This window comes from Aulonocara stuartgranti (genome assembly GCF_965226115.1).
Source record: "Aulonocara stuartgranti genome assembly, chromosome: 10".
Classification (NCBI taxonomy): domain Eukaryota; kingdom Metazoa; phylum Chordata; class Actinopteri; order Cichliformes; family Cichlidae; genus Aulonocara; species Aulonocara stuartgranti.
In genome coordinates this window covers 17764105-17782877 of record NC_138946.1, presented here as the reverse complement: position 1 = coordinate 17782877, position 18773 = coordinate 17764105, and the positions used below count along the sequence as shown (strand labels likewise).

The 18773-nt window shown below is 38.0% G+C and overlaps 1 protein-coding gene across 5 annotated transcripts; it reads left to right on the top strand.

The window, feature by feature from the left end:
- The first annotated feature begins 1313 nt into the window (after window positions 1–1313).
- On the top strand, window positions 1314–17443 carry arfip2b (ADP-ribosylation factor interacting protein 2b). 5 transcript variants are annotated; one of them, XM_082549140.1, is made up of 10 exons: window positions 1314–1605; window positions 4593–4703; window positions 7990–8022; window positions 9647–9755; window positions 10725–10781; window positions 12884–12999; window positions 13135–13356; window positions 13475–13632; window positions 14348–14522; window positions 14640–17443. In XM_082549140.1, exons 2-10 carry the CDS (start codon window positions 4605–4607, stop codon window positions 14793–14795), a joined length of 1125 nt encoding a protein of 374 aa, XP_082405266.1. In that variant the 5' UTR covers window positions 1314–1605; window positions 4593–4604; the 3' UTR covers window positions 14796–17443. The 5 variants fall into 5 exon arrangements, with proteins under 5 accessions (XP_082405266.1, XP_082405265.1, XP_082405268.1 ...); XM_082549139.1 differs by having other exon boundaries at window positions 7990–8046; XM_082549142.1 differs by lacking the exon at window positions 7990–8022.
- Window positions 17444–18773: the final 1330 nt, after the last annotated feature.

Sequence of the window (18773 nt, the reverse complement as noted above, 5' to 3'; positions counted from 1 at the left end):
AATTCTTCAGTTTTGACAAGATCTCCAATACTACAGGATCAAATGCAGCCCTAAACCATGTCACAGCCTCCATAGTCAGATGGCTGTAAAAACTGCTGTCTTACATTAGTGGCTGTCCAATTCATATACAATTTGACAGACATGTCTTTTCTCTTCCTTAAGAATAGCTTCCTGACACCCACCCTTCCATTGATGAGACTTCAACAAACTTTAGATGGCTCAACTGATGGGCCAGATGCATCCCCCAGGTTCTGTTTCAGGTCCTCTTTCCTCTCATAATTTTTAAGGGTGTGACTTTCTGATACTGTTCATTTACTGTACATTTTATTTAGGTTTTTAGTCCCGTCACTTCTTCTCTAGTCTGCCAATTGTCCAGTTTTCTCAATTTTTAAGGACATTATGCCAAGACATGCCATATTTTCAGGTACCGGTAATAGCTTTTTGTAAATCACCTGGATGGTGCAAAAATGTTCAGGTAAAAGGACTGGACTGAAAATAAATGAAAAAGCAGCCAATGTCCATAGAAAAACTTTGAAAGACCTGCAGAAAAGCTGGAGAACTACCGCTCAAGATCACTTATAAAATGCAAGAAAGTCTGGTTCATTGAAAATACAAAGAAATGAGGGGAGAGTCAAGACTTTTGTACATTACTGCATTGCAGCCACAGCGGGGCAGGGTTTCTTAGACTAAAGAAACCTGCCCCACATTTCCATTCACAGGGGTCATACGCTTTTCTTGGGGCAGTTAAAAGAACAAACATCTATGAGGTCACTGAACAAACACCTACATGAGTTTAATGTTCAGCAACCAAGAGTTTTCTGACACGTTCACGTACGCCCTGTCAAGATGCTCCCAAAGATGGGCCGTATCGAGGGCGAAGACACAAAAAACTAAGAAGTCTCACTCAGTTCGAATTTCCTGTAGGATTCAGAGTATGACTTATCCAGTGGCGTTTTCATTTTTCTTTCTTTAAAAAAAAAAAAAAAAAAAATCAGTTTATCAACTCAGTTTTAAACTAATGGACACTCATGATCAACCAAAGTAATTAATTATCATACTTTGTAGTCATTTGTTAATTAGTGCGCTTTCAGTTGTAACATTTATTTCTCAGTACATGAAACAAATATGTGAAGGCAACTCATTTCGTGTATATGATGTTTTCATATAAAAAAAGCAGGTATTTATATAATTATTTAGAAACATATATACATGTTTTAAATGTATTATAATAATTTTATTGTGGCAGTAAGCCGGGAAAGCGCCATTTGTAACGAGTGACCCGCCTGTTTGTAGACGATCTTTGGCTCGCAGTGCGTCTGCGAAATGAAATCCACGGTGTCGTCAGATCCGTAAAGCGTTCCCCCTCTGGCTTCATTAAACAGAAGATATTGGGGGAAAAAAGCTCAAAGACAAGAGCAGTAAGAACCAGACTTTTCTCGCAATGTCACTGAAACATCCTTAAAGAAGAGTATTGTGTCGTTGCCCACGGACACAGCAGCCTCCTCCGAGCCGCGCGTGAGCTGGGATGCACTGCCGCTAGCCTGCTATTAGCTTACGCGTTAGCTTTCCGAGCAGCTCTGTTTTTACGACGGGACCAAGCAGACCGTAAGTCAAGCTGTTTGAGAACTGCCACATTGCCTTTCTGTCTGCGTTCTGTCATATATTGTTTATTTATTTATTAATTTATTTTAATTTCTGCGTCTCTGAACCAGGCTTTGCACGTTGAGCTTGCAGATTTGTTTACCATTTCTCCAGCTTTTTCTCAACAGCTGCATATGTGAACTGGAAGCGGGCCTTCTTTTCGCACAAAAATGCATTTCTGCCTTAGTTCAGCAGATTTTTGTCAAATGGGCCCTCCATCACTGCGTTGTTCGCCCGAACTCACCGGCGACCTGAATATAGTGTTACCTGAGAAAACTGTACACCTGTGCTGGCGCACCTGTTAGGCTCGTATTTACTACTGCATCCGGGTTTCAGTACAGCTCCAGCCTGTTCTGCAGTATTTGCCTTAATATTTTTTTAAGCATTACGAACTCTTAAATTTGCCATTGATTTAAAGTTACTTGCATCCGTCGACTTATTGTACGTCAGTGTTTATTAATAGCGTTTGCCTCTGATGCTATTTTCGAAGCTGCTAATTACGAATAATTAATGAGACGAATATATGAAATAATGTGCCGTTTGGTATTTATTTAGCCTGTCTAGTTCACTTGATTGAGAGACAAAACCTACTGAACAGTAACTGAAGAATTGTTAAACTATCCGACCCACATTACAGTTGCAGTAAGCTGTCTTTATTGCCATGGGTGCTGTTGAACAAGAGAAACACGTTTTCTACATCTATTGTAATGTCGTAAGTCAACAGAGATGGCATGGCCAAGTGTGCATTCACAAATGGAAAAGCTCCTCAGGAGAGGCTTTAGCTAATGTAAACATGGACTACGTGTACTATACCTGCCTTCAAACAATAGGACATTAATACCAGGAAGGATCTACCAAAACCCTGCAACATACAGCAGCTGAATTTTAGTCTGCTAGTTAATAGCATAGTTCACAAGGACTCAAAGACTGTTTAAGTTACCAAAGTAACACAAATTGATCACAGAATTTGTAGCGAAGTTACTGATATTTCTTATGACCTTTTCATTAACTTGGGTTAGACAGTGAAGCTCTGCTTCATCAGTGCATTCATTTGTTACCTGCTAGACTCTCTTAAAAGTTACTTTAGTTCCCCAAAGCCAGGGACTGAGCCGCCTCAAAAGCCTTGCGCACACTCTTCTGCTCTCAAGTTTGTCACATTCAAATGCTGTCATAATAAGAAGAATATATTACAGTGGCATTGGAAACTAGGTGAGGGACTCAGCTTTGTATACCAAGTGGGGTCATGTGTTAAATGGAGTAATTGGCTTCGAAACTCCAGTTCTAAGATCTTTTCACATTCAGAATTAACAATATATACCACAAATCACCCACACATCCATAATTATCAACCTGCCTTTTTTTCTTGTCTTCAGAAATTTATCAACATTAGAGCAAGTTTTTTTTTTTTGTTTTGTTGGGGGGAATTCTAATTATCTCGTCAGTGTACATTGTAGAAACAGTGTTTTTGAAAAAGGCTTCCAAAATGCAGTTTTTGTATGTATTTTTGTATTTTATACTACACCCAGAGGAGCTGTTCGGTCATGGAAACCTAATGCCATTAAGCCCCTTTTATACAGTTTCTTTGTGCTGATGTTAATGTCAGTGGAGGTTTGAAACTGTGCAGTTGTTGAGTCGGGAGAGTGTTGGTGACGTTTACATTCTCAGCGCCTCAGCACTCGCCAACCATGCTCTCTAACTTTCCATGGAATACCACTTTTTGGATGAATTGATGTGGCTCTCAAATACTTCCACTTTGCAGTAATAATAAAACTGGCTTTAACAGTGTTATACTATTACAGTACCATACTTAAATTCAGTGAACTTTTTAGAGTGGCCTATTGTTTCACTAATATTTGTAAAGGCAGTCTGCATAGCTTGATTTTTATACGCCTTAGCAACTAGATGGAAAGAATTTGAATTCAGTGAGGCTGTGTTTCTCAAACCTTTTGCTTATGTAGTGTCTGAAAAAAGCCCTACTGATACAAGTTTGATTTCCATTTTCACTGTCTAATATGAACTCAATCGCTGACTTCACAGGTAAACCTCTGAAAGTGCTGGGAGAATTAGGTCTGGGCATTGTCCAAAGTTGCACACATGTAGCAAACAGTAAGAAATTTGGTGTATCAGATGCTACTTGAATTTGGTTTTGGCTACATGTGGTGCCTGGGTATAGCATGCCTGAAGGTGGACATGTGACACCAGCTCACTCACTGTGTATTGTTTGGACAATTACCTGCTTTGTTCTTATATGGTCTCAGTCAGATTAGCCTATTAAACAGGTTAAAGACAATTGAATACCCTGCTTGACTGATTTGGGCACATGTGTTTGCCAATACAGCTCCATCAGGTTATATCTGGAAAAGTTTTTGTGGAAAAATGTCATTATTATAGGCATTAGCTTTAGCATTTAGCTTTGTGCATTAAACTGAACTGTGGCCCTCATTAGTGAATTTATTATTACTGTCAAATATGATGTCCATATTACTGCGTGTTTATCTTTTTGGGTTTTAAATGAATGTGTGGCAGGCTGCATCAGTTTGAGCCATTAAAATGACTGGAGCGTTGTGATGTAAACATTTTGCTGTTTCCCTTCACTTTGGGTTTTTAGGGAGTGGATGCTGGTCACACAGTCGTGCAATTGTGCTTTAGAACAGAGTGGCCACTTAACCAAAGCGGCTCATTGTACTGTCTGCATCTGTGTGTAGTAGTCTTTCATAGGTGTGTTGTTTTTATGCTGAGCGGTAGCCTTGCTCTTTGAAAACCACCTCCTCACTTGTTTGTGGTAATTATAATCCCATCTGCTTAATGGTTGGGCTGTTTAGACTAAGCTCTTTTGGTCTCTTCCCTTCAAAGTGGCACAGTTTTTCTATCTCTGCCACTTTTAATTTATTTACACCTGGTAGTTTTTAGTTTACACACTTTGTCTCGCTCTCTCTTTCTCTCTCTCACAGGTGTAGTGCATTATGACAGACAGCATTATGAATAAAGCTGCCACAATGGAGATTCCTATCAACAGTAACGGTGACACAGGGACACTAACAGAAGACGACAGCCTTGAACAGGTAGGTCGGGCTGCCGTATCAGTTCAGTCTCTTGTGTGTAACACTTGTAGAAAACCCCTTTTTGGCTTTTTGTGAAACAACAAACTGTCAGCAAAACCTAATTTGTATTTTCAAGTCAGATAGCTGCCAACAGAGTACGCATGAAACGGAGCTGTTTATCTTTTTATTTGTTGTAAAGAATACATTAATTATCTTTTTTTGTGTTTGTATTTCTTTGTAAACAGTTTATGGTGTATTATAAATCTAAAAGGACTTTCTGTCTTTTGCCAGGCGCTCACATTATTTTGTGCTTCAATTTTTATCCAAAAGAATGAAACAAAGGAAAAGCATCGATGTTTCAGCCAGTGGTGTATCTTTCAAATTAGAGCCTGTAGGGAAAATTGAACCTAGATACTTTAGCCTTTTGATTACATCAGGTTTGATTATGTGTTGTTAATGGTGGTTGGCTCAGTAATATTAAAAATGGGTACTTTTTTGAGTTTGAAGTTTGAATTTGACATAGTGGATGTTTTTCTTAGCTGCTACAAGATTAGCCTGGTATGCTTGTTCCTTTCACACCATTCACAGCAAAGTGTGAATAAGTACAAGCTGTATGGACAGTACAGTTTAGATAATGTTATTATTAACAACTGTGAGCCTTGAGTGCTTTAGTATACGAACTAGTGACCTACTGTTTATTTACCTTTTTCCTTTATTTGACTTAATTCACTGAATGGTCACTCACAGGCAGGATCCAGATCTTACAGTAATTTTAAATGAAGTTAGTTTTCTGCACAGGTTTATCTGTTGTTTGACGCGTTGCCAACTACACAATATCACAAAGCCTTGTGTTATGTAGCTTGCATACCAAGAACTGTGGAAAGAGCTTCCATGGGGAAATCAGGTGTTGGAGACCAGCTGTTTCCCTGAGAACAGCTGTTCCCACTAACATATAAAGGGATATATATAAATATATATCAATCAATCAATCTCTGATGCAATATATGTCTATATTGATCTCAAGTGTTGGATTCTCACACATTTTTCCCCAGGTGAGAACGGCTTCAGAATGGGGGAGGGGAAAACACTTTAAATGGACAAGACAATATGAGATTTGGATTAAGTAAAGTAGTAGTGGATTCTCTGAGAGATATTGGGAACAGTTTGTTAGCTGTCTTCCATCTCAAGGCACACCTTGTTGGGCAAACAGACTGAAGATCCTGCCGGAAACACTGGCAGGGAACTGCATTAGGGTATTTGCTTACCAAACTATGTGCTCAGCTCACACGTAGTAAAAGAACAACCTTCCTTCTCGGAAAGCTTACAGTGTGTTGCGTGTGTTCAACCATTTGGTGTGACTACCTCAGTTTAATATGTTTATGTATGAGAAGTGTTCGGCTGCACTGTTTTGTATTGGATATTAACCAGTTGTCATAGCAACTCTGCAATTAATCTGAAACTGGCGATGCTTTGTCCTTGGTTGAAAGCCCTGTGAAATCAGATTGATATCTGCTGCGCAGCACTTGATTTAAAGCGGCACAAGTCTGTTATTTCTCACATGGGATGAAGACTGGCAGGTAAAGAAAAAGCAGGTCCAGTTTCAGATGTTGCAACATCATGTGCATGACAGAAAAAGGATGGTGACTGGCAGCTTGACGTGACAGAGACATCACTGACTGCCAACAACGTCTTGGCAGCAAAGGCTCTCTGGTGTCTCTTCAGATAACAGCATTTTAAGATGCTTGTACCATCATACACAGTTTCTCACAGGTGGTTACTTGTGCAAATAAATCTTTATTTATATAAATATCCCGTGGGTAGTTGTAAAGTTATATCTTTTCATGCTTTGGCTTGACTTGTGGTAGTTTGGCTGCAAAGGAATTGAACCTGTACAAACAAAGTGTCGAGGGAGGGATCGGCGTTTGCGTCAGCTTTCTCCCACATTAAACAGATGTCATAACACAAGGCAGAGCTGTAAGGAAGAGTTACAATGACTGAATGATGATAAAGCATAGACTTTTGGTTAAAATGTATTTGCGTAGATATAATGCCCCCCCCCTTTTTTTTTTTAAAGGTCTTTGTATTTAATTGTATGTTGTTTTTTTTGTTTTTTTTTTGTTTTGTTTTTTTAAGCCATTAAAAATTTTGTTTAGAACAGTAGAAAAACAAGAAAATGTTGACTTTACCTGTCAAGTCAAATTCAAATTGTGTTCAGTTTTTAAATGGTGTTCAGAATATAGGAAGTCCTGCTAATTCAAGCAGCCACGTGGAGCTACAGGTGCTCTTTACCCGCCTGGCATCTTTTTCCAGTTTGGGCCAGAGGTAAAGCAGATGTTTCCATAGAAAACGGGACATTGCCTTGACTAGACGGTTGAGGCTATGTGGCCACTGATCACTGTTATGCTTATTAGCATAAGCAAGGTACCGTCCCTACACACTGCTCCCCGGGCGCCTGCTTAGTGGGCTGCCCACTGCTTCACTGAGTGAATGGGTCAAATGCAGAGAAAAACAAGTAATTCCCCCATGGGGATCAATAAAGTATCCATTATTATTATTATTATTATTATTATTATTATTATTATTAAAGATAAGAGGTTTTATGAACTACTAACACAGGTTGGCTAAACCAATTGGTCGGCCTTTGCGGGATGGTCTAGACTGGCAACTATTATTATATTGAACTCTGTTTGGCTTGAAGGTAAAACATTATTTTGGCACGTTTGTTTCAGTTAAAGTATTGTTGGGGAATTTTTTTCCACTTGTCAGAGTTGTGAAATCTGGAGTTGGGGCACTAAAACTTTGCTTGTATGGATTTATTTTTGTGTCTACATTCAGTCCCTTTTAATATTTTTCCCCTCCCTTCTTAATGTTGTCACTTTTAATGTCCACGTCTTGTATGAATAGCTTAATTTTTACAGTGTTGTGTTAGAGTCTGTATTTTCTTTTTTCCAGACAGTGACAGTTAATATTATAAGCACCTATGGCATCACATTGGAGATCGAATGCAAACATGTTCACCATGTAGACTAGACTCTTGAAATTATCACATAATCTAGTCTAATGATGCAACCTGACAAGCTGTGATATAAGTCATCACTGCTCTCCATCCTGCATCACTGCTGTCTGTGGACATTGCAATGGTTTTTCTGAGATTTCGTTTGCATCCTCCTATCTTGTTTCATATTTCAGTCATGGATTTTTTCCCTTTTGTCTCCTTTTCTGTTTGTTTCTTTTTCTGTTGTTGTTCTTGTTGTGTTTGTCAACCCAACCCCCCCACCCCCACTCCCCCTCCTCCATCTCTGTGCAGGCTGCAAAGCTGCAGTGGAGCTTAGATGAGAAGGTAGGGAGCTCCAGAGGCACCAGGGTGAGCAGGCCATTTGTGCATTTGCGTGTATGTTGTAGTATGGTGTGTAGTACTGCTCAGTGGTTTGACTTCAAGGGGAATTAAATTGCCTTGCATCGCTGCACTGGTTTGTTTCACAAAATGTCAGATATTTGATCTTTAATTCAAACCACTGTGCAGCTTGCCTGGTAAACTTACTCCTACTAACTGTAGCTAGAAAGAGTCTCCAATGACTGACATGTTTCGTGGGATATCCGTCAATTTGAGATGTTATGCTCCATTTGATTATTAGATGCAAAGATGTCTAGTGTGTGTCGTTTTCGGTTGCCTAAGGTAGCCCAGATAGAGTGTGTGTGTGTGAGTGTGTGAGATGCCTAAATTTTTAGTGGGTGATGGTTAACAAAACAAGATTGTTCTGTTTTATACTAATGGTCTTTATTGTCATACTAATGCTGTGTTGTTGATGTGATTTTGCTTTACTTGTTTTGATGTGTAAGTCGGTGTTTATTACAAAAAAAAAGAAATATTTAATTCTGCAGGTCTGACTACAAGATGAGTCTTAAAAACCAGATAATGCCCTGAAGCAAAGCTTTCAGGACATTAAAGATGGGTCAAATCAAAGCAGTTGTAATTTTTTTTTCTGACTCTAAGGTTGTATCGCATATGTTATGTGTTTGTTTACAAAGCGGAAATAGCCATTTCCCTTGCAGGGCGTTATTCTGTAATTTCCTTATCACATACTGTGTAGTCTAAGCATGAGCATTTGAAAATGTGGGCTCCTTTGTTCTTTTTTTTTTTTTGTTTTGTTTTGTTTTTTTTTTTTTTAAATCGTCAGAAATAACAGAAAAAACAGACTTCCATTAAGTAACTCTGTTTATCTAAACTAAATGAGGCAAATGTTTAGCAACTTATCAGATGTCCAATTGTTACATCCTTTAAGTTTTTAGATGATTTAACTCATAGTTAAATTACTTGATGTATGAAAAAGAGGCTTTCCTGCAGACATGAACACATTTTCAGTCTTTTTTTAAGTTCTTAGGCTCCTTTTTTTCTCGATTTTCCTTCCTTATAATCCTACATATTTTTTAAATTGCTGATACTTCAGCAGGAAGTCAAACAAAAGAGAACCGCAGCTTAAACAAAACCCGAGGGAGAGAGTGGCTCATAATCCAACTCTGTTCCTGAGCCAAAACTTCAAAGAAGCCTCTGATGGCGATTATAAGTAGAAAATTACTTATTTGTGCTTTTCCATAGATCACTGAAATCACTGTCTGGATTAAACTCTGAGTTTATTACAGCTGTGTATAGAAGTTCAAGTTTGCAGGAGATTCAGATCACTTGGATTAATTATTGACGGACATGTTAGTCATGTGTTTTCTGTTTTTTTTTTTTTTTTTTAACACTTTCATACAGTTTTTCCATTTTGCTTCCTAACATTCCTCACGTGGTGTTTGTCTCACTGTCAGTGGATAACCTTTTGACTGAGGCTTTAGCCTATGTTATCTTAATTTGGCTCTCAAGTCACAATCTCCTTTCTGTATATTCCTTCCCCAACCCATCTTTTTATCCCGCCCATCCTTTTTCTTTTTTCTTTTTTTTTTGTTAACATTACATTTTGCAGGACCTGCAGCAGGTGATGGTATCAGGTCCCAATCTCAACGAGACTAGCATTGTATCTGGGGGCTATGGAGGAACAGCAGAGGGCATTATCCCCACCAGTTCAATCAAAGGTAGTGCTGCTTCACCCTTTGTTCCCATTACTCATTTGTGATGTTTTTTTCAGGCTCTGTACTGTCTCTGACTACCCACAAGATCATGCTGCAATTAATGTATTATTACCTACTGACTGTGCTTTAAAAGGTAGTGCCTGTTGTTACTTACTGTTGTCTTTTTGCTTTGTATCACCTCTTTTTGTGCCAGCAAAACAAAGAAAGATTCATTATAGTTAAATAACATTTTACCAGCATACAACTGATGGCACCCAAATGACAAACACTGGCGACCGCCATCAGTAAATGTCATTATTCACTGATGAGCTGGTTGCAGTCTACAACACTGATAACAGGGTTTGGGTGGTGTAGCTGTGCATTTCTAATACTGATTTTATGAAAGCACATTTTTCCATACGGTGATGCTTCTACTGGAAGTGCTGTGCATCGTAAAACATGTTCTTAAAATGCAGCTAAACCTGTTTGAAAACAAACGGTAGCCTTGATAGCAAGAGTCATTTACCATCACATATGGCTGAGGAGGGGGGAAAAGCAGTCCATGATTTATTAATGTTTTTTAAGCGGTAAGGTGATGGTGCAGAGGGCTTCAGCATGAAAACTCGGGCCTCTACACTGAAACGGAAATATCACCAAGGCCGTGCAATAGCCACAATGTTTGTACTTTTGTGAAAATAGTATTTTTTTTTTTTTTTTGTTGTTCCTTTGGCAACTAAAGAACCATTAAAAGAAATGACTTAATCCATGATGATGTTGTTTTTATGTATCTGATAATGGTGATCATAGATATTACTGAAGCTGGCTTATCTGTCCTTTCATCAACCTTAAAAAGATTTTTAAGAATTTGTTTTGCAATAAGAGGAGCAGAGGTTGTTGTTGTTTCAAATGATGGTGCATATAAAGAAAGTTTTAGATGGAAATAGTTAAAACTTTATTTAATAAAATAATTCTTTATCCCTCCCTCTCTCACAGGCCCTGCTGTGCACTACAATGCTGAGTTTAACAAAAGGATCCCAGTTACAGGATTAGGTGCCTTAACCTTATTGTTGTTAATAATAGAGAGCTTATTTCCAAAATACTATTTCTTTTTTACATTTCGCATTGTTTTTACAGTTACATCTGTAAATGCCATTGACAAGGTTAGTTAGGGTAAAGTAAGGTGATTAAAGAAGATCTCAAGTGCATTAAAAGTGCATTTTGATAGCTCATTTTGGAAATATGCTCTGTGTAGAGTGTCCTTTTCTTCCTTTTTTTTAGGTGACTGGGAATTGACTTGTCTGCCCTTTTTCACCAGTTTTTCCTCTTTTTCAGTGGAAACAAGGGCATTGCACTTACATCTGCCTGCTGCTCTTTTTGTAGACACCTTGTGGCTTTTTCTATAACAGTATTTCTTTCTCATTTGTAGGTTTTGGGTTGGTTTCTCTTGTAAGGTGTGGGTGTGCACCCACTGAACCAAATCCATCTTCATGCTTATTAACTCACTCAAGGAGGTTGTTTTTTTTTTGTAGTGTGTGTGCCATTCTTTGTCCAAGTAGCTTGAAAAGTTTTAAATGAATTCTGATAAAACTCTGCGTGGGTGTAGAGGGGGTCGTGTTAATAATACAATAAAATTTGACTTGCATCCATCAAGGTCTACAAGGTCGTCTTAATAATTTATTGATCAAAACAAGTTATAATTTAGAAACTATTATTCTTACAAGTATCTTGTGTATTGTCAACACTAAGTATCATGTCACATTTGACCTCTGACCTTTCCTTCAAGGTCAAAAGATTGATCTGAAGTGATAATAATATAATAATACGTATTAAAATTATTTTTCTTACTTCCATTATTTGCCTTTAAACATATAGTGAATGATATATGGGGATTGTAAGTGTCACGGTACTATAGACTTCTGACCTCTTCTCTAAGGTCAAATAAGGTAAAACTTTCTTAAAATGCGTTATCCTAATCTGTTTATATTGGGAATGTTTAGGAAATTATACTGATGTGTGTAATCCATGCAAACATTTGTCATGCTACACTAATATGAATCTTACTGTACTATGAACATCTTAAAGTATGTTTTAAAAGACCAAAGAAAACAAAATGAATATACACAAACTACAACCCTATTCCCATGAAAGTAAATACTGCCCCGAGAGTGAGGTCCCTTGGCTTGAGCTTTTTACATTTTACATTGTTAGTTTTTCCCATCTGCTGTTATTTAGTAAAAGCTTTAACCAGTCTGCTCCACACACAGCATCCTAGCAGTTAGTGTGACTGCAATTCAAACTCTGGTGATCATTGCTCATTTCTCTGCATTGTTCACTGACTGTCATGTACTTAATGTTGCCTTTTCATCTTTGTACTTTTCTATTTTTGTGCTCCACCTTCTTTTTGCAATTCCCTCCTACATGCATGATTCTTATCCCTTTCTCCCTTTGTTTATCTTGTGGTCTTGTTTGCATCTCCCTGCATTTTCCCACATCTTCCTCGTACCTCGTTATTATTCTACTTTTGACATTTTTCAACTGTTAACGACTGTTTAAAACATAAATATCAAATTACCCAAAATATTCCCTTAATTAGTAAAAACATGTAAATTCCACTCCCACTCCTTACCATAATGAATGCTCACTGAAAATCATTCTGTCGTCCAAACACCCATTTAACGTCATAGAGCTGCGTATGAAGGCCAGGCAAAGTAGCCGTCCTGCCATCTGTCCAATCAAGGTACTGAGGAGGGGAAAATGATGTTCGCAGCCTCTACGTTGATTAATTAGATTGCCAATATAACAGTGTGAATATTGCAGTATTTCTTTAATCAGCTTCATAAAAAGGATTTGGTGTCTTCCAAAAAAATCTTGTTTTTCTGTTCTGCCAGTATTTCTATTCAGTTTAGTTTTAGTATTTTCCTGCTCTGTAGTCACTCATTAACGCTCTCTGATTTATGTTTAAGGGTTGGCCGTGGCTTACAGAATAACAGATGTTAAACAATCCTCAGTCTAAACTTTCTTAGATCCTGGACACTTTCAGTGGTTAAAAAAATCCAGTTTCATCTGATTTTGTATGGGGTAATTTTGCTGTCCAAGAAGGTTTTGCTTGTGTTCATGTGTTTGTGTTACTATATCTGGGTGTTCCACCTCAGGTTCCAACATGCACCACAGCAGCAGCAGCTCATCAATGACGGCAGAGGAAACGACCCGCGGTGTGGCTGTGGAAAAGCTAGAAACAGTGAAGAAATGGGGTCTGAATACTTACAAGGTATCTGAGATTTTGTTATATTGACTGAGTAAAACTGTGATTAGCGAATAGCGTTATTGTAAAATGGTAATTTTTCAAATTTACATTTATTTTTGTGTAACTCATGTCTCTTTGTTCCTTCCCACCGTGTCATAGTGTACAAAGCAAATGATCTCAGAGCGTTTCGGTCGGGGTTCCCGGACTGTGGACCTGGAGCTGGAGGCTCAGATTGAGGTGCTGAGAGACACTAAACGGAAATACGAGAATGTGCTACGACTGGCCAGAGCTCTGACCAACCATTTCTACAACATGGTGCAGACACAGCATGCGCTTGGCGACACTTTTGCTGACCTCAGTCAGAAATCTCCCGAGCTTCGGGTGAGATGTCACTTTGTATTTTAACTGTTTGTGGCTTTGTTGGTGAGCCACACTGATGCCAGTATGATTATTAGGTTTATTTTAGCCATTTAAAAACTTTTTTTTTTGTTGCTTACAGGATGAATTCGGTTACAATGCAGAGACTCAGAAGTTGCTGTGTAAGAACGGAGAGACTTTACTTGGTGCCATTAACTTCTTTGTGTCCAGCATCAATACGTTAGTCAACAAGACCATGGAGGACACCCTGATGACTATCAAGATGTATGAAAATGCAAGGTTAGTACATGGAGTACATAATTAAATCAGGGGCCTTAGCATTATTCTAAATGGATAACTGTGTTTCATACCTGCTCTTTGCGTAAATCTGAAGCTGCTTGCTAACAAATTTACTATATCCACTTAAAAGATGGCAATAATGTCAGTAATGATGCATTCGGTGTGCTTCTACTGCCCTCCAGTGGCCAATATGATCTGTTAAAATAGTTTAATATAAAATATCTAAACTTTTATTTAATATATAATGTAAACAGTAATATTTTCAACTAGATAAATTATTACATTTATTAATGTGAAGAAATACACAGTTGGTTTAAGCAAGATTGGATGCAAACTGCATGTTGGCTGGTTGAATAAACCTCATCCCTCAGCAACTCTTAATTTAATGGTTGTGTCAAAATCGCCCATTAGCTGTGACCAGACCAACAGTTAGACCTTCGAGTCAATAGATCATTCGAATCATTAGGAAATATTTCTGAATGACCAGCTAAGGGGCAGAGTTGGCATATTATATATGAAACTGACAGATGAGAGAAATAACTTTTTTGATTTGTAGCTCTGAAAGAGAAACTGTTATTTTGTTTGATCCTTTATCTCCAAGGACCTCGCTAAAAACTTCTATTTTAATTTTATTTATGATGAAATTTTAAAACAAAGCATTATTTTGTCAAGATTGTTGCACTGTATCATCTCCTCTCCTTTTGTGTACTTTTAGACTAGAGTATGATGCCTACCGGTCAGACCTTGAGGAACTGAGTATGGGTCCAAGAGATGCTGTAGCCATGGCCCGTATAGAAGCTGCTCAGCAACAGTACCAAGTCCAAAAGGACAAGTACGAACGTCTTCGCTCAGATGTTGCCATTAAGCTCAAGTTTCTGGAGGAGAATAAGGTTAGAAGCATAATTACGTCATCATGAACGAAAAAAACATCTTTATCCAGGTTTAATTTAAGTTCTGTCATTCATGATGTGCACAGACTAAATCCCTAACTCTCTGGTGTCTTTCAGGTGAAGGTGATGCATAAGCAGCTCCTTCTCTTCCATAATGCCATATCAGCATACTTTGCTGGCAACCAGCAGCAGCTTGAGCAAACGCTGAAGCAGTTCAATGTAAAGTTGAAGCCCCCAGGGGCTGACAAGCCCTCCTGGTTAGAAGAGCAATGAGAGGCCCTCGCTGGACCTCCTGTAGCTTCCTTCTCAGCCAACAACTCCACCTGTTACCTGTTGAAACCCCCAATTTAACAGAGGACCACTACAGAGAGAAACAAAGAAATAACTGGTTGGATGAAGATTCAAGATGAATGCATGGCAGGATATTTGGACGGATGAATAACAGGGTATTAGTCGTGAATGAGCTAAGTGCAGCAGGAAACCAAGTGGCCAGTTTCATGAAGAGTCAGAGGGCTTTTAGTGCCTCTTTTCCCAATTTCCTTTTTTTCACTTTAACCTCTCTTTGTGCTTTGTTCCCTGAAAATCCTTTAACCGTTCCCTTCCCTCTCTTATACTTGACTCAATCCCAATCTATCTCAACACTCTTTTGCTGTGTGAACTTGTTAGTCATGTTTATGGCCATCATTGTATTCCTCAAGTGCTCCCAGTTCTTAACTTAAACCAGACACACACACACACACACACACACACACACACACACACACACACACTGAGATATCAGTAAACATCACTTCAAAACTCCCAGACCTTATCTCTCTCCTAGTGTGCCTCCTTATATATGAGCTGATCAGTTAAAAGAAAGCATGGCCTGAAGGAAGAAAGACAAGTTCATAAAAAAGGATTTCCATCCACACATGAAAGGGTTTTTACACTGTTCACTGGAATCTTCAAACTATCAAATCAATGTACATTTCAAATTTAAGTACTGTTTTATTTTTCAAATACATACGTGATTGTTTGTAGCACATTAAAAAAAAAAACACACAATGTTGTGTTTAGCCATTTGGTTAATTTGGCATCTGATCTCCTTTTTTTTCTTAATTATTTTCCATCTGTTCAGCTGTACTGTATGTCTCGTGTTTAAAGTGAAGGAAGGTCTGCTGTTTGGGACAATATGTGCTGGTCTTCTGGATTACAAGCACCGCAGTGCTCGGTCTGTAATTTTTACTCATAACATGAAAATCCTTTGACTTTGAATCTTATATGCAACAATCGTTGACGATTCCACAGCTTTCCAAAGTCATACTGGTTCAAGTCTTTACTAATTTTATTTTATTTTCCCAAAGAGAAGAGAGAGGCCTGTTTGTTGAATGACAGGACTTAATATGTTTACATTGGTTAAGCCTGGAGCATCCCTGTGAGAGATGGGTATTTCAAGCAAACTTGACTGGATTCACTTAACCGGAAATAATAAATTTCATTCTCTTTTACATTTGCACATGGTACATTAATATGTGCATTTTTGTTTTTTATTTTATCTTTTTAACGTTAACAAGGGCATGTTATTGGGTCATATCATTCAGTCCTCCTGAAGCAGAACACATTCGTCTATAGTTACCTTTCTTCATACTGAAGATTACTGTAGCTGTCTGATATAACTCATACTAATATTTAAACCTCTTGTGATTAGTGGTTGGGTTTGGATGTAATAACACTAATGATCCATCTGTGTTTTCTTAATGTAAACATTGTTATAGTAGTAAACAATCATCAGTCGTTGACAATTAAAATATAGCACATGTTGAACTTTTAATCATCACTGTATCACGTTTATTATATTTTGAATTCAACGTGTTGTACACAAAATTATCCAGTTTAAGACATTTTGCAGACGACATGCTGAAATGAATTCCTTTACCAAACCAAATCTGTAATTGAGCTACTCAAAACAACCTCTAAATTTAGAAAGTGACGTGGCAAACCTCTGTCAACTTGAAGGGAGAACCTAATGTAGTGAATGTTTAACCATGCTGCATTTAACTCATGGTAGCCTCTAGTGACAGATGGGAGTGCTCCACGAAACCTCCATCAGTTAATGGGTGACTTCTCTAGCTTCTTGTCCCTGCATTTGCATGACAGACAGCAAAGTATAGGTGCAGATATGTGCGCTCTCACTGATGTTGTGCTCTTTGCCTTCTGCGCGCTAGCTCGCATGGACTACGTCTGTTGATTTCAATTTTGGAAACGACTAAAGCAAAATCCACAACATTTCACTTTAAATGTGTACTCGTAAAGACAGCTTAGAAAAGCAAATGGTGAAATTCTAAAGTTTGTTTGGCTTCTGTTTTTTTTTGTTTTTTATTCCCCCCTGAATTTTATGAGTTTTGGCTAAAGAAGTCGTTCAGCATGACCCTGGCCTTTCTCGTGGCTAAAACTGCAGTTTCACTGGCCAGCTGCTGGTCTGTTTGACCATCACGAAGCAATATTAACAAGATGTGACTCCTCTTTTCCAAAAGCTGTCCTTTTGATATTCCTAACCCTTACACCAGACTGAATGGCAATAGGATTTGGTTTTGTTTCACTGTGGTAAATCCTCCCCTAAGTTTGGGGAAAAAACACCAACTGTGTGAAAAGTGGAAAACATTTGAAGTAACTTTTACTAGCAGCCTCGCTAGTCCTCTAGATTGTTGTCGAGAAAGATCAAGATTTATAAAATGAGATGTTTTATTTGTGTACAATCAATGTTTTCTAGGCTGAGCTGGTGTATTGTACTGTATGGATGATTGCAGACAAAATATTTATGATGATAAATGAAGTGGTGTCATGGATTGATGTGATATTTTGCCTTCATTCCTCACTCACACCTGAACAGTCCTACCCCACCCCAAGGGAACTGAAATTAAAAGTACACATTTTCAAAAGCTTTGTCTTCATTTTATTCTGTTTTGTGTTGCACTAAGAGTGTGTGTGCATTTGTTTACTTCCTGAAAGTAGATGAAGAAGTAACTCTGGAATCGGCTGAATAAACTTTAATAACCAGGTATTCAGGAAGTACCTTAACCATCATTTGTTCAAATTGCTCTACAGTTGGATTCTTTCTCAGAGTTACCTAAACTACTGTGCAAGTCTTGATCCACCTATCATTTCTCTATATTTTGATAGAAATGTGGAGATGGGTACAGCAAATTATTGAAAGTTACCCAAAGAATTACAGGCACCCTTCCACTGACACCATTTCTGATGAGGCTTTGGCAGAGGGCACTAAAGGGCCAGATGTATCTTGCAGCTCCTGTGGGATGTTGCACAGGACCCTGAAGCTCCCAGGCTTCTGGTAGAGGACCTGAGCTTGAATTATTATTTTTTTATACATAATATATAATCTTTTTTTTTTAAAGAGATGACACTTGTTTGTTTCTTTTTTTTTTTTTAAAGAACACACTGCACACCATGATATAGGTCAAGTTTTTGGTTCATAACTCTTAATGGGTTTTTTTAGTCCCAGTTTTATGTGTAAAACTGTTAATTTTGGTGGTTTTTTTTGTAGATTCGTCTAAAGAACAGAATAAATGTGCTTTTGTGACCAACTGCTAGTAAAGTGTACAGAGTACATTTTAAAAATCATTATTTGCCAAGTGTTCTGTTAAGGCTTGGCTAGAATGGGCCCAGCAAATGCTCCAATTTAGATGATTTTGGAAAATGTGAAAGAGGACTTAACTGTTACAAGTTCTACTGTTTTTCCTACTGATAAAGACCATGACTGTTCATACTACACCAAAGTCATTAAGTGATGTTTTACACATTTCCAATTTAAGCCAAAAGAGTCAAGCTGACAGACTCGTTACTACAGTATCATTTTTTTTATCATGTGGAAAAAGTCAGACATTCTGTCTGAATTGTGCTTCTTTTTCTTATAGTATTGATTGATTAGATGGTTAGTTAAAATTATGTATACTTACAGAAAGGGGGATTTCACTCGTCCAGCCCACATAAGATCAAAGTGGGTTGACATCTGTGGTGTAGACAACGTTATCCCTTGGTTTGGTCCCTTTTTAATGCTTGAATGATACAGAGGTCAGTGTTAAGTGGCTTAAAAAGAACTGGACTGAATATGAATGAAAAAGCAGCCAATGTCTAAAACAAAACTTTGAAAAACCTTCAGAAAGTCTGGAAAACGTTTTGTCAAGTTCCTTTTAAAACATCTGAAGAAAGTCCGGCTCCTTAGAAGTAAAATATAAAGAAATAAGGGGTGGC

Coding starts and splice junctions, on each gene's coding strand:
- arfip2b (XM_082549139.1), top strand. CDS start 4,605: ATGACAGACAGCATTATGAATAAAGCTGCCACAATGGAGATTCCTATC. Junction 13,000..13,134: donor GGGGTCTGAATACTTACAAG/GTATCTGAGATT, acceptor ACCGTGTCATAG/TGTACAAAGCAAATGATCTC. Junction 13,357..13,474: donor AGAAATCTCCCGAGCTTCGG/GTGAGATGTCAC, acceptor TGTTGCTTACAG/GATGAATTCGGTTACAATGC.